Source organism: Stenella coeruleoalba, assembly GCF_951394435.1.
Source record: "Stenella coeruleoalba genome assembly, chromosome: 5".
NCBI lineage: Eukaryota > Metazoa > Chordata > Mammalia > Artiodactyla > Delphinidae > Stenella > Stenella coeruleoalba.
The window spans coordinates 25,781,167-25,797,391 of NC_137150.1; the positions used below are offsets into that span (position 1 = coordinate 25,781,167).

At 35.2% G+C, this 16,225-nt stretch overlaps 1 protein-coding gene and 1 pseudogene across 4 annotated transcripts in view; one reads left to right on the top strand and one right to left on the bottom strand.

The window, feature by feature from the left end:
* Window positions 1-16,225, bottom strand: part of RASA2 (RAS p21 protein activator 2) — a 117,958-nt gene that overhangs the window by 29,606 nt on the left and 72,127 nt on the right. For all 3 annotated transcript variants that reach the window (XM_079922171.1, XM_079922170.1, XM_079922172.1), the window contains exons 10-15: window positions 7,126-7,282; window positions 6,580-6,728; window positions 5,851-5,965; window positions 5,349-5,423; window positions 4,779-4,902; window positions 2,347-2,453 (exon numbers count right to left, since the gene is read on the bottom strand). In XM_079922171.1, the coding sequence (XP_079778297.1) occupies window positions 2,347-2,453; window positions 4,779-4,902; window positions 5,349-5,423; window positions 5,851-5,965; window positions 6,580-6,728; window positions 7,126-7,282 (727 nt within the window). The remainder of the gene's footprint in view (window positions 1-2,346; window positions 2,454-4,778; window positions 4,903-5,348; window positions 5,424-5,850; window positions 5,966-6,579; window positions 6,729-7,125; window positions 7,283-16,225) is intronic.
* LOC307186726 (large ribosomal subunit protein uL22-like) lies at window positions 9,778-11,595 on the top strand (annotated as a pseudogene). Its single transcript has one exon. The product of its transcript is annotated as a large ribosomal subunit protein uL22-like (transcript).

The window sequence follows — 16,225 nt, forward strand, 5'->3', positions numbered from 1 at the left end:
GATCCCGCCCTTGCTATTAAGGTATTGACAGTCCACATGCAGAGACAATAAACAGATGATTATAGAACAGTATGACAAGTGCCATGACAGAGGAAGCCCCAGGGTGCTACAGGCACATATAAGAGAGGAGCCTAACCCAGACTGAAGGGTTAGAGAAGTCTGCCTTGGCTGAGTCTTGGAAGGAGCTATCAGTGAGAGACTAGGGGATAGGATGAGAAGGAAAGTTCAATCTTTCTTCTTTACTATGAAACTTCTCAAAAGAATGGTCTACCACGTCAATGTTACTATAACCCATATTTTAAAATTAGTGTTTTTCAAAAGAAGTATTTATTCATGTGTATATGTACATACTTGAATTTGCCCGTGTCTTTTAGCAGCAGGGCGAGCTCACTTTTGATATATTTCCTAGGTAAAACTGCATTCACCTACTTATTCCTTAATCTTCTGCAATTGGATTTTCTTCTTTTCTACTCTACTAATATTCTCAAAATCCAAAGAACTTATAAATGTAAAATCTAACAACCTTTAACTGGTTGTCCTCCTCAACCACTCTGTAACTTTCAATAATAGTCTTGACAATGTCATCGCCCTCAGGTCACTGGGATCATTCCTTGCTCTCAATTTCTATAGTATGGATTGTCTATACTCCTTACTTGGTACTAATCAGGTGCTAGTTTTAGATTTATGTATGTAGTTTTAGATTATGTGTCTTATATATTTGCCTTATTTCCCCAATTAGAATGAAAGGCTCACTTAAAAGCAAACAGTAAAGTTATATGACAGTTTGAAGCAATCCTTCTGACATACTGATTGGAAAGTGACTTCAAATACAGAGTCTGTGGTTAGAAGGACTTTACTGTAACATCTGTTACAGGGATATGCAAATTCAAGTCTGAATATAAGGCAGGGTCACAAGCTCAGAGGTAGGAGTTCTGTTTATGTCCAGAATGTCATCAAGCTTTTGCTGCCCCACAGTTCTGTACAGCTTCAGTAATATAGCCACAGAAAGGACAGCCCTGTGAACAAAAGGCACTGGCCCAATCCTCCGCTGTAGCTACTCAGAGACCATTTGTTCTTTGACAAGAAAGTGTGTGTTGCTGCCACAGCAGCATGGTTATACTCAGTTCTCAAAGTTAAGTAAGTGGCCAATGTGTAGCTGTCAAGAGAAGCAGTGGCTGCAGAGCCCAGTTTAACTCCAAAACCTGTGGGTCTTCCCTACACTGTATTAGCGAGTTTCCTAAGGGCAGGGAGTGTCTCTTCCTCATCACTGCATCTCCAGTGCTGAGCACAGCGTCTGATACACTGTAGGTGCTCAAACACCTGACTGCCTAAGAGGCAGGAAGGAACAGGGGTAAGCTTACAGCCTGGGAAGACTGAGTGGGTCAGTCAGTGAACTTTCTTAATCCAGTTCAAATTGAGTGAGATCAAATCATAATTTATTAGTTGTGTGACCTTGGAGAAGTTCTTGAATTGTGGTTTTCTTATCTATAAATAAAGATGAGAATAGAATTTACCTCACAGGGTTACTGGGAGGACTAAGTAAGTTAGAACATATAAAGTACTTAGAAGAAGGCCTAGTACAAAGCAAGGACTAAATAAATGTTGGCTTTTATTATTATTTGTTATAAAAATCAGCAACAAAAACAATTAGATAAGATTATAAAATGTTTGGAACATAAAAGGTTAAAGAATTAGCAATAATACACTGTAGGAGAAGGAAAAAGAAACAGCAAAAATAAGGAATTTTAAAATGTTAAGAAACACGTAAATCTATGCAGTGCAGATTCAGATTTAAGTAACTAAATACGACATCAGAACAGAAAGATTATATGCCTTAAGTTTTAAATCTCATATATTTATATCATCATCTCAGGTGAATAAAGAGTAAAAATATGGAGATACCAAACAAATTACATTCCAATGAAAGTTTCTACACCTTTCAGAAATGAGCCTCTTCAAATTTCTGTGAGATTTAAAGATATCTGCAAGATCAAACTAAACCTATAACTAATGAAAGAAAAAAAAGACATCCCTGTATTATGGAAATTTATAAACATACAGAATAGCAGAGGGAAAAGATGATGAATCTTCTTTGTACCCATCACCAAGCTGCAGTTATTACCAACATAGTATTATTATTCATGTGCATATCTTTTAACAATAACAAAAAAATAGAATTTTCCACCTTCTCTGAAAGAATCAAATGGCTAAGAAAAATGCCCAGTAAATTTAAGTATCTGTTATAAGAAAACATAGCCAAGTGAAATTTGCCTGTTATTTTATCTTTTCTTATTTTAATAAAAATAAATTAAAATGGAATAAAGCTTTGAGAAGAACAACACTTACTGGATGATGAGGTCGCAAATGAAAAGTATGAGGTGATACTACCGCTACAGCAAAGAAACGAAGAAACACAAAGCTGCTCACTGCAGAATACTGAACATGAGGGTCATCTGCAGGAAAAAAATGGTGAAATGTCATGCACAAAAACACTGAATTAAAAAACAAAGATGACCAGGTAAAAAATATTGGAAAAACATGGAAATTAAATAGGAGATAAATATAATTTGTATAGTAAGAACTGAGTTGATGAAATGATAGTAATGGTTATGAGTAAATTAAAGGAAAAAAATCCTATGACTAAAAAAAAATCTGAAAGAAATAATATAATAAAGAAAGTGAAAAACAAAGCTGCTAGGTTGTCAGAAATATTTTAATTTGGAAAAATACCTCTTTCCTCATCTGCAAGAAGACACTCCTGAAATTACAACAACAAAAATAAAAGTAGTATCTAGCACTACCTAGTGGTAATACTGAATCCCCTAAGACTAAGATAGGCGATTGTCTTCAGTTTTAGGATACTGTTTCAATTTTCCCTCAAAAATCTTGACAATATCAAAGGTTATGTAATATAAACAATTAGACAGAAATCTTTACTTTAAAAAAGCTACCAATATTCCCTATAAAAATGCAGATGAACTGAAGACAACTTGTGGCTTTGATCATTCAGCTACAGCTTTTGTTGCTGACTGGAGTCAACACAATGCAACAATCAATCAGATGGTAAAGAAGCAGGTGAGGGAAACAATGTCTGCATTTGGTCTGAGTTTTAACTCTTCTAAGTCACTCAGCAGGTGGTCACCCACAAGTCATTTAATGTGTAGTTCTTTAATAATACTTGCTTCCCATGACTGCCTCCCCACTCCCCACCCATCTTCCCAGGGCAGTAAGAACAAATGAGAAAACAATGAAAATACTTTTTGAGAATAGAACTATCACTACTGGAGTCTACTGAGAATATCTAAGGCCAACAAAAAGATAGTTAAGGAAATATGTTTGCATTTATTAAAAAATCATAGGATGTGTTTTAGATTATTCACATAAACAAGAATTAAACAGCTAATGCATACTGAAGGCCAAATTCACTGGGTAGTGTAGAGTACGCTGATTAGTAGCATGCTTTGGAGTGGGCCGGGCCCAGGTGTGAGACCCTGCTTGCCTGCTGGCCATGTCACGGACCTTGGGCAAATTACTTGACTTCCCTAAACCTCAGTTTCATCAACTACTGAAGGGGAGCAGTACCTATCTCATGTGGTGTTGTGTAGGTGAGAGAGTGGAGATAATTCAGGCTAGCACTGTGCCTGTTCACTAAGTCCTCCTCAATGTGGTTATTATGATCTAACACACTATTTAAAAATATAATTTCAGTCAGCATTTCATCTTTCCATACTTTAATGTCTCTGCTCCCCTTATTTTCATTACAAAGTCTAGATTTAGTATGCTTATTTCAAGTTAACTGTTTATATTTTTACTATAATTAGCAAAGACATCTAGGGCTGAATTTATCTACATGTTAGTTGGACAACTCAACCCCACTTTAGCTTTGGGTAATTTAGTGGAGCAGCAGATAACTGCACACACCTGTGTGCACATAACACACTTAAAAAATATGATAAAATAGCAAAATCTCTTCAGATGGTTACAGAAATAAACTTACAGTTTCACACGGCTGGATAAGACTGATAATTTAAGCAGCTGCCTTACCTCCTTACCCTCCCCCCCATTACAGGCAGATCTGGAAAGACAGCCATAGTAAGTTTATTTACTTATCAGAGATGCATATAATTAGAATAATTCCAAGTGTTGAGAATCAGAGATAGCAACTGTTAATTTAATTGAAATGTTTCTAAGCAAAGCCTTGACACAGGTGTTCTTGCAAAATTAAAGCATGCCAGATATTGATATGTTACCTCAAAATTCTATGTATATTGCAACAGAGATGTTTCTAATGTCTAAAACCGTTTCTGCAAAAACCTCTCATCACTAAGACCTTAGCATTCTCAAACTGTCAAATCTAGTCAGTTGTACAGAACTTAAAAATTCTCACTATTTTGAATGCATGCAAGTGGAAAAGGTAGTTGGTACAAATAACAAAGCTGTTTTTGTTTATCATATCTAACAGTCTTGTAAGCAGCTGGTATAAATACTTATATACTGTTATGGTTCTAAATTTATGCCTTTCTTAAAATTAGTGTTGATTTTGATTTGCTTGTATAAAGTTGCTATTATATTGAAATAAGCAAGAGTATTCTGTTTTGAGATTACAAGAAAATTAAATCAGATGTTTCATTAAAATGCTAGAACTATTTTGAAAAATGAAAGAAGACTATATACTTAACAAACCATAAACACATTCACATAAACTAAATAGATAATAAATCTACAGAAAAATCAAGTATAGAAAAAAAAGGAGTATTTTAGTAAAACAAGGCACTTACTAGGAAATCTTTGAGTGGCCATTTGCCTTAGAGAATAAAAGATATCACACATTACAGTGGGGCAACTCATACTTGATTTTACAATTGTACTGAATAACTTGTCTACATAGTAGCGCAGATTCTCCTGTAGGATTTAAAGAGGTAAACATTAAGATTTTGACTTTTATACATCTTCAACAGCCTTTATGGAAAAAAATGCAGCAAAAATGAGATATATTAGGCAGTCACCATCTAGTATTCTAAAACTTTGCTTCCCTTCTCTAAACGCACTCAGCTAAAGGACAATTGCATCCTGAACTCATTTAATGAATTAGATTTAGACTAGTTAGATATAAGAGGTGAATGTATGGAATAAAATTCGTAAGAAGCAGCAGAGAATAAAATGATCCAAAGAGAAATGAGGGAAGTAACATTCTAAAAACTAGACATAGGAAATGCTGCTAATAGTATAGGCATTATGCAAATAAAAAGCACTGCTTCCCTCCAAATAACATTACTACAACATAAGTGAGAGATAGGTATACCATTAAGACCAATTTTAATGCAGTTATAAAGACAGAGAAGACTTACCTTATTATTTTCTACATTATCTCCCTCTTTCAATTTAATAGGATCAATTTCACAGGATTTTGAGGATTCACATATCTGGAAAATAGATTAATTCTTCATCTAATGCTCTTTTCTAAATAATTTGGCAAAATGAAAATAACTATTATTTTTCTGATCATACAATTATAAAAATTAAAACTGTAACAAAGTTTAACCCCCCATCCAGAGATAATGTATACAATATGCCTAAAGAACTGTATCAAAAAACATTTCTCATATATTTGAAACTCCAGCTAAAATAAACCCTATAACAAAGAAATAATTATGTAGAGTATACTACAATGTGCCCTTCAAGTAAAAATCCATTGATGGAAAAGTAAATCATTTATTTTACTTCTAAAGTGTTCACCTGTGTTCTTTCAGTAATGTGTGAATGGATATATCATCCCCATCAGTAGATAACTTGATGAAAGAGATGCTATAATAAGGACAAACTATTAGTATCAGAGGTTATATTCTGTACCTCATCTAGAATAGGTTTTAATGTTACTTTCAGGTAGTGCCTTCCCACTATTTTCATCATCTCATCCAGACATCGGGTAGCCAAGGAATTTCCTCTAAAAATTGTGTTTGCATCTCTGAAATACAAATAGAAATAAGGTGAAACCAAGTGTAATAAACAAAGGCTGTAAAATCAATAATGAGGTATTTGACTTTGGTCATATATACAATTTTAGTAATTTTTACCAACCTGCTACAATTAGGATTTTCAAACTTACCAAAAACAAAAAAATAAGTTAGCAAAAAAAAGTAACCTATATTTGAACTACAAAAGTAGTGTGTGTCTAAAACAAGTGTTAGACTATGACAGGAACAGGAAGCCATCTGATTGCTTTTAATGTCACACATGGGCATATAAGGGTGCTACATAATGGATAAGGAGGAAAAAACCCTTCTGTCCTGGTGTTTTATTTGTGACATGTGACTCATTACAATAAAGAAGCAAAGATTAGTAACAGGAAATTTTAACAATGAGTGAAAAAAATCTTTTAATTGTTAACTTTACTGTTGGTGGATACTGCTTGCTAACTTAAAGAACTGCGTCTTATTACTTGCTAAGCAGTTCTTTTAAGACCTCTATACAGAAAGAGGCTGGTCAATACAAAAGAACTGAGATTACAAAAACAATCTGGCAAATTAAGGTCCAATTTCAACAGCACATAATTAACATTTAATAAAATATAACTCTTACTGTGTATCTTTCAAGTCTAATTCAGCTACTGCAGTGGCAAAAGGAACAAGTTTATCATGGTGGAGCAGCAGTCGTACAAGGGGCAAAACAGCATCATTTTTATCTCGACATATTTCACCCAAAATGTAAGCAGATGAGGCAGATATCGGCTAGAATATAGAAAGGTAGAAAACAAGCACAAAATCAAAGAAGCATGATTAAATATTCAATCATTAGCCTTTAAAAAGTAATTCAAATATGTTCATTAATGATAACTGTTGTATAGAATAATATTTAATTTTCTAGATTTTTATCAGAGATGAAATTTGGAGCAGATATTGGTATACAGTACTCTGGTTCAGAATATATATATATTTATATATATATATACACATACATACAGAGTGTGTGTGTGTGTGTGTATACATATATATATATACACACACACACACACACACACGTATATATAGTTTTAATAAAACTTGATACTCTGAAATCTTTTCCTCATAATTTACAGAATTATTCTAGCCTTTCCATATTAAGTAACACACAAGATTTTTAAAGTACCTGAACATCTGGTGATTTTAGCAGCAAAGTTTTCAAAGGACCATAGTACTCTGAAGGAAGCACATAGTCTTCTGTATAACATATATTTAATCGAAGGGATCCCAGGTCATCAGTTTTAGATGACTTGTTTCCATTGTCTCTTGGTTGTAGCAAGTACCTAAAGTAAAAATAGAATCAATTCTATGCAATGGTAATGGGCCTCAAAGTTGGTGAGGTAAACAAACAGCTAAGCTATCAAAAAACTAAATCCAAAAAGTCAACTTAATATATAATGTTAGGATAATTCATTAAATAGCACAGTATTAATTTTCAGAGGCTTAATAGTGGCTGTCTATTGAACTAGAAAGCTAAAAATAGATTTTAATCCAGGAAAAAAAAGTACAGATAATACAAAAATCAAGATCTCAAAAGGACTGAATAAGAGTCTGATTAGCTTGCAGGTTAGGAAAAAAATAATAAAAAATGAAACACAAAATCCAACATATTATCAAAAATAACTCTTTACCAACTAAATTTAAGAAAGACACATTTGGTTGAAATAGATAAGACATACTACAAGAAGGTATAAGTGATCTCATTTTAAAGTAAATCCTACATTGTAAAAATTTGAACTTATTTTTTAAAAGTTAGTGATTGAAGGTTTATAAATGATTTTTATATTATTAAAGAATTAACAGTGCAAATATACTGAAAATGTTTTTATTTGCAAACATCAGGTTTACATGAATTTTTCCAGGTAAGTAAAAGGCAAAAAATATATATGTAAAAAATAGAGGCAGCTTTAAATATTCCAAGGAAAGAGAAGTGTTTAAAAATCAAGAGAAGTTTGTAGGACCAAAACCAGAAATCTAAGTTATTTTTAAAGACTTTCTGTCATGGAAATTTAAAAATACATACAAAAGTAAAAAGAGTAGCATACTGAACTCCCATGTACCATCACCTAACTTCAATAATTATCAACTCAAGGTTATTCTTGTTTTAGCCGTCTCTCTACTCACTCCTCCCATCCCACTCCTGCATTATTTTAAAACAATTTCCAGGTGTTTTATAATTTCATCTATAAATATTTAAGTATATATAACTATAAATATATATATAAACTTTTAAAAATCATTACTATCCAGTCAGTATGCAAATTCTCCCAAACTTAAACAGTTTTCTATGTTCTATTCAAATCCAAGTTTTATAGATTGTAATTGGTTGATAGCTTAAGTTTCTTTTAACCTATAGATACCCTCTAACCACTAAGAAATCAGGTAATTTATCTATACAATTTTCCAGACTTGGGACTGTGTTAACTCTATCTCCATGATGTCATTTAACATGTTCTTTTGTCTCCTCTGTATTTCCTGTAGTATTGTAGATAGATCTAGGGGCTTGGTTAGATTCAGATTTCATATTCTGGCAAGAACATTTCATTTAGAGTGTTGTGTAGTCCCACCAAGAGGCACTAATGTCTGACTGTTTTCTCTTTTTGTGATATTAGCAATCACTGATGGCCACTGCTGAGAGTCATTAATCTGCACAGGTTGCAAAATGATAACTATGATTCTATCATCCCTCCTTCACTCATTAGCTAGAATGCTTTTTATAAAGGAGTCAGTAGTTTTGATATTTACTTTTGATGTCTTCCCCTAACAGACTAACTTGTTTGAAAATAGAAGAGAGGGGGTTTTAATAGAATTCTAGCTTTCAGAAAGATATGATAAAGATATAAAAGAGAACTAGAGAATTAACCAAGAAAAATTTAAAAGATGAAGGAATGGTAATGTAAGGAGAAGAAATTATACAGAAATTATATCACTACCCACAAAACAGGAATTCTTGTCTCAGAAGACCAACCTTCAGAACTTCTAGTCTCTGATTTGAGAAATAATGATTTAAAGAATTTGCCTATGGAAATAATTGGAAATAAGCCTATTAGCAAAAATGACTCTGAAGTGCCTCTAAGGGAAGTCTAGCTGGCTGATCCCCAAGCATCCTGATGTGGGCATCACTTTGGTCAATTTTCAACAATGCAGTGTATGTTCTGTAGCTTTGCAGACCCAGATACCTAGTTTTAACAGCACATCTCAAAGTGAACCTGAATTGCAATGATTGAGCACAGAGACTAATATATTTAAAACAGAAGGCCAATTACTAAATTTATGAAAAGAAATACGGTTGACCCTTGAACAACATGGGTTTGAACTTCACGGTTCCTGGAAGTAATCCCCCATGGATACCGAGGAAAGACTGTACAACAGTCAAATGGCAAAGAGACCCACACTTTTTTGTGACTAATACATTTTATTATGGAAATGTTAATTCACAAAAGTAGGGAGAAGAGTGATAATATTAGTAAGCAACACCCTCACCATCACCCCCATGCACTTATCACTTGGCTTCAACAATTATCACTATTTCCCATAGTGTTTCATCTACATCGCCTACTTCAACTAATACCTTTTTTTACCTGTTAATACAATTGTTTATGTTTGATCAATACATTTTTTACCTATTGGTAAGCTATTTGGAAAGCCAAATTATTTAGCAGAAGGTGCTGTGGTGAGTACAGAGACACAACACAGAGATCTAAGGAAATCTTAAGAATCTCTCAGCTAAGACAATTTTGCCAAGGAAAGAACAATACTTCTAGAACAGAATCCCCTTACCGCTTGACTGTGCTTGAATGGGCAGCAGCCACCCATGTTGGCCTCTTTGGGATACATTTTTATTCTGCCCCTTCTAGTTTAACTCATGTTTTCCGTATATGGAAGGATAAAATTACTTGTGTTACAGTTAAAACCCAGCCTCCCAGGGACTGTGCCTACCCATCCTAAACAGTGTCCTCATACTCTAGTCAGGTTACAGACTCTGTTTTGGTTTGTTCTATAGAAATTATACTCAGAGGGCATCTCTAATTCCCTTATCTCCGAATTACTGGGGGAAGGAATATGCTTTATCCCTCTGGTACTCTCATAAAACTACAAAATATCCGCAAAATAGGTCTATAGTCCTAACATGGCACATTCTTTGCAGAGGGATTAGGGCAGTGTTATGCCAGTTATTCGTTTTTATGCATACACTGTTCTAGGATGCTCAGGAACTCCAGAAGGGCTTGCTCCTGCCACTCTTTTTAAACCTGTCTCCTTAGGTTTCTTTGGCAGGATAAGAAATTCCTATGGACAAAATACTTCACCCATGTCTACTTGAACAAAATACAGAATTTCAAAATTGCCCTACCCATTCCTTGAAAAGATCATTTTTTTAAATGAGAAGGGAACGCTCACACAATTTTCTTTTTAATAATATTTTATAAGCAAGGGACACTCAAATCTTTGCTGACAGCTTAAAACAGAGAATATTTTTGAGTTTTAAACATATTCAAAAATATTTATGCCAAAGTACAAATTTATTATTTTACATTGGTTAAGAGCAAAAACTTTGGAGTCAAAGAGTTTGGTCCAAATCACAGCTGTATGACCTTGGGAAAACTGCTCAATCTCTCTGTGCTTGTTTCCTCACCTCTTAAATAAGGGGTAATAATAGTATCTAACTGATTTAATCCCTAAGGAGGTTATGTAAGTAAAGCACTTAGAATAGTGCCTTGTACACAGTAAATGTTATTTATAAAACATTTATATACATATAACTGTTACCACTTAAAATATATTAAATAGCTTTTCTAGTAAACGGCCTGAGGTAACCTCTAAAAATGGTTCGTTATTCACTTGACCCAGAAAACCACAAAAAATCAGGCAAATCAAGAGATTCAAATCTTCGTGTTCACTTTAAGAACACTCGTGAAACTGCCCAGGCCATTAAGTGTATGCATATCTGAAAAGCCACCAAGTATCTGAAGGATGTCACTTTACAGAAGCAATGTGTGCCATTCCATCATTACAATGGTGGAATTGGTAGGTGTGCCCCAGGCCAAACAGTGGGGCTGGACACAGGGTCGGAGGCCCAAAAAGAGTGCTGAATTTTTACTGCACATGCTCAAAAATGCAGAGAGTAATACTGAACTTAAGGGCTTAGATGTAGATTCTCTGGTCATTGAGCACATCCAGGTGAACAAAGCCCCCAAGATACGGCACAGGACTTACAGAGCTCATGGTCGGATCAACCCATACATGAGCTCTCCCTGCCACACTGAGATAATCCTCACAGAAAAAGAACAGATTGTTCCTAAACCAGAAGAGGTTGCCCAGAAGAAAAAGATATCCCAGAAGAAACTGAAGAAACAAAAACTTATGGCCCAGGAATAAATGCTGCAAAAAAATAAATGCAAGTAAAAGTTAAACATATATATGTAAAATAACTATACATAATGTCATTATTTATATAATTATGTACATGTAATTTATTATTTTAAAACACTGTTACAAAAATCTCAATTTAAACAATCTAAAGGAGCCCTGGTGAATTAAGCAATCTTGTATGAATTAGAGCTAAAAAGAAAAACCTCAAGATTTGTTAAGTAGAGGATATCTGGTGTGTCTGAGGTCTAGGGATACAAAAAAAAAAAAAAAAAACAAAAACCTCAAGTATATTTTCTTCAGTTTTTGAATGAAGTGTTTCAGTTTGAAAGAATAAGGAACAGGAAACAAAAAGAAGTTATCAACTGAAAGTGGCACTCAGTTGCTCACATGTATTTTTTTCATTCATAGTTAGACAAAAAAGCAATCCTAATGTTCTCAAGAGTCAGCAGTTTTGACAGCCCCTTAACAGAAGAAAAATCAGCATTTGAAAAATTTTAACAAGGTCTGTATAATTAAAATTGAGGTAGGCAGGCAAAAACTACAATTATTTGTGTATAATGCTGACTAATCTGGAAAATAACTGTTCAGAGGCACCTTTACTAATACTTAAATGTTATTTCTGGTTCCAGAAAGATAATCATTATCAACAGATTTTTACTAAAGATAGGAGATTAAAGATAGGTGCCAAAATTAGCAAACTACAAAAACAACTCATCTTAAAGTAAATATTAATCTAGTTTTAAATTTGTATAAAGTGCTTATATTGAAAAAAACTCCAACCATGTGTTTTATTTACTTCTTGAATCTTACTTTCAAAATTTTAAATTATAACATGAAAGGATGTTTGCATCTATTTTCTTAATGTTCATTTTGGATCATTTAGGAGGAAATTACTGTGCCAATGTGTACAATCACACAAGGGCTTTGCACATGTTAAGTTCTCTGATACTGATGTAACTGGTGAAATGAGACTGAACTAGATGATCACTAAGGTTCTCTTTATTTATACCATTACAAAACAGTGGAATACTGGTACCAAAAAAAAAAAAGATGCAGAAATTCTATATGTACTGATGTGGAATAATGGCGATGACAGCAGCAATAACTATAATGATGAGAGCCTGAGTTATACCCATGGTATACCCACTTGTAACTTACTTTACATGAAACCAATTCATCCTCTAACAACTTTGGGAGGCAGGTACTGTTTGTACTATCCCCATTTGATAGCCAAAGAAAGCAAAGGCATGCAGGTGGAACAACTTGTCCAAGGCCACCCAGGTAGTTAATGACAGAGTTGGGATTTCAACCAACGCAATTTCGTTCTGGAGTCCACACTCTTAACCACTATAAACAGTCAGCAAATACTTACTGAAGTTCTACTAAATTGAAAGTGAAAAAAAGTAAGGTACAGAATATGATACAGTATGTGTCCATTAAGGACCTAATTAAACTCAAAAACTTTTGCATAGCAGAGGAAACCATAAACAAAATGAAAAGACAACCCACAGAATGGGAGAAAGTATTTGCAAACGATGAGACTGACAAAGGATTAGTCTCTGAAATTTACAAACAGCACATGCAGCTCAATATCAAAAAAAAATAACACAATCAAAAAATGGGCAGAAGACCTAACCAGACATTTCTCCAAAGAAGACATATGGATGGCCAAGAGGCACATGAAAAGATGCTCAACATCACTAATTCTTAGAGAAATCCAAATCGAAACTACAAGTTATCACCTCACACCAGTGAGAATGGCCATCATCAAAAAATCTACAAACAATAAATGCTGGAGAGGGTGGAGAAAGGGAACCCTCCTACACTGTTGGTGGGAATGTAAACTGGTACAGCCACTATGGAGAATAGTATGGAGGTTCCTTAAAAAACTAAAAATAGAGCTACCAGATGATCCAGCAATCCTACTCCTGGGCATATATCCGGAGAAAAACATGGTTCAAAAGGATATGTGCACCCCAATGTTCATTGCAGCACTGTTTACAATAGTCAAGACATGGAAGCAACCTAAATGTCCACTGACAGATGAATGGATAAAGAAGATGTGGTACATATATACAATGGAATAGTACTCAGCCATTAAAAAAGAATGAAATAATGCCATTTGCAGCAACACAGATGGACCTGGAGATTATCATACTAAGTGAAGTTAAGTCAGACAGAGAAAGACAAATATCATATGATATCGCTTATATGCGGAATCTTAAAAAAAAAAGACACAAATGAACTCATTTACAAAACAGAAGCAGACTCACAGACTTAGAGAATGAACCTATGGTTACCAGGGGGAAGGGTGGGGGGGAGGGAGTGTTAGGGAGTTTGGGATTGACAAGTACACACAGTGCTATATTTAAAACAGATAACCAACAAGGACCTACTATATAGCACAGGGAACTCTGTTCAATATTCTGTAATAACCTAAATGGGAAAAGAGTTTGAAAAAGAATAGATACGTGTATATGTATAACTGAATCACTTTGCTGTACACCTGAAACTAACACAACATTGTTAATCAACTATACTCCAACATAAAATAAAAAATTTTTTTAAATGTGTACATTTGTGTAACGAATGGGAAAGAAGGATATATCCATGTTTGCCTATACTTACATAAAATATTTCCACAATCTCAAACTAGCGGCTGCCTCAGAAGAGGGAAAATGGTTAGCTGGGGGACAGGGGCAGGAGACAGACTTTTACCTTTTGAACTGTGAACCATGTGAGTATACTACCTATTCAAAAAGTCTAATCAAATTCTGTGATCTACATATGATAAAGTTAAAACTAGATATTATCAACACTAATGAGCTAGAATATTAAGATTAGAAAGAATATGCCTGGGCTTCCCCAGTGGCGCAGTGGTTGAGAATCTGTCTGCCAATGCAGGGGACATGGGTTCGAGCCGTGGTCTGGGAAGATCCCACATGCCGCGGAGCAAGTAGGCCCATGAGCCACAACTACTGAGCCTGCGCTCTAGAGCCCGTGAGCCACAACTGCTGAGGCTGCACGTCTGGGGCCTGTGCTCCGCAACAAGAGAGGCGGCAACAGTGAGAGGCCCGCGCACCGCGATGAAGAGTGGCCCCTGCTCACAACTAGAGAAAGCGCTCGCGCAGAAACGAAGACCCAACACAGCCCAAAATAAATAAATAAATTAATTAATTTAAAAAAAAAAGGAAAGAAAGAAAGAATATGCCTGAAATCCTGAAGGTAAATAAAGCGTTTCCTGAGTTTTCATGTAGTTACCATCAACCCCACAAGGGGATGCTGCAGCTCTACAATTGACAAAGGAGGCTGAGATTTAATTTGACTTAAAAGAAAACTGCATTCACATTTTTATATTTCCTTACATGCAGAGAAGTATAAATGAATTAGCAGATGTTTCTATTTCATGTTGTATAAATTTTAATACATACTTTTAGGCAGGTTACTTTTAAAATATTATTAGCAAAAAAAAAAAATCTATGGGAATAAAATTAATTTGTTTGTTAGTGTTCTTACATCCTGCCTAGGTAGTTCTACAAATTTTGCCAAATTTGGAGGGCCTCCAAATTTGGAGACCTCTTATTTAAAATAGGGCTATAATGGCACATTTCAAGTTCACTTTGAGGGGCCTTGGGAGGCACAATGACTCACATTTTATTTTGTACCAAGTAGCATGGCATATCATTTTAAAGACTTAATGAACTGAGTTCAGAAATTTTCATTTAAAAATGTATGCTAGGGACTTCCCTGGTGGTCCAGTGGTTAAGAATCCACCTTCCAATGCAGCGGATGTGGGTTCGATCCCTAGTCGGGGAACTAAGATCCCACATGCAGCAGGGCAACTAAGCCAACACACCACAACTGGAGAGCCCACGTGCCGCAACTACTGAGCCCGCATGCTCTGGAGCCCACACACCACAACTAGAGAGAAGCCTGTGCAGTGCAATGAAGAGCCCGCGCACCGCAATGAAGATCCTGCGTGCCACAACTAAGACCCGATGCAGCCAAATAAATAAATGAATAAATATTTTTTAAACAGTATGCTAATTTTATAGAAGGTGGAAGAAGATTGGCAGAGGTGAATGACAAGCCTCAAATGTTCATCAGTTTTTCATAGTGACCAAGTTTCCATCTATGGATACATTTTGAAAATTACAGCATATAAAACGCATCATAAAGACTAATAAATCTTAGATCTGCATTAGCAAGAGGTAAAAATAAAATAAAATTTTTGACACTCTAAATATCAGTCTAGGGACTTCCCTGGTGGTCCAGAGGCTAAGACTCTGTGCTCCCAATGCAGGGGACCCGGGTTCAATCCCTGGGCAGGGGAACTAGATCCCACATGTTGCAACTAAAGATCCCGCATGCCACAACTAAAAGATTCTTCATGCCACAATTAAAGATCCCGTATGCTGCAACTAAGACTTAGGATGGATGGATGGATGGATGGATGGATGGATGGATGGATGGATGGATAGATAGATAGATAGATAGATAGATAGATAGAAAGAAAGAAAGAAAGAAAGAAATATCAGTCTACTAGGGAGAACTGTTTAAGGACAACAGAGTCCAAAGTGAAGAATGCCTGACGACGCTCAGGAGAAGCAAAATCCTAAAGGCAAATGAGACTGCTGTCCACAGTAAGAAACATCTGAACACTGTTTCAACTCCTCTTCCAGGCAACTGAAACTGAGCCCTAAAAAGGGGGCCTTAAGAGGCAAATGAGAAAGGCATGCTGTTTATACTCAGTTGAAACCCAAGTCTAGCATGAGGGCTACTGGGCAACCTACTGGAAGGGAAAGGATATACACGCTTTTAAGTGCTGTAGACAGAAAAAAAACAAGAGTTTCACA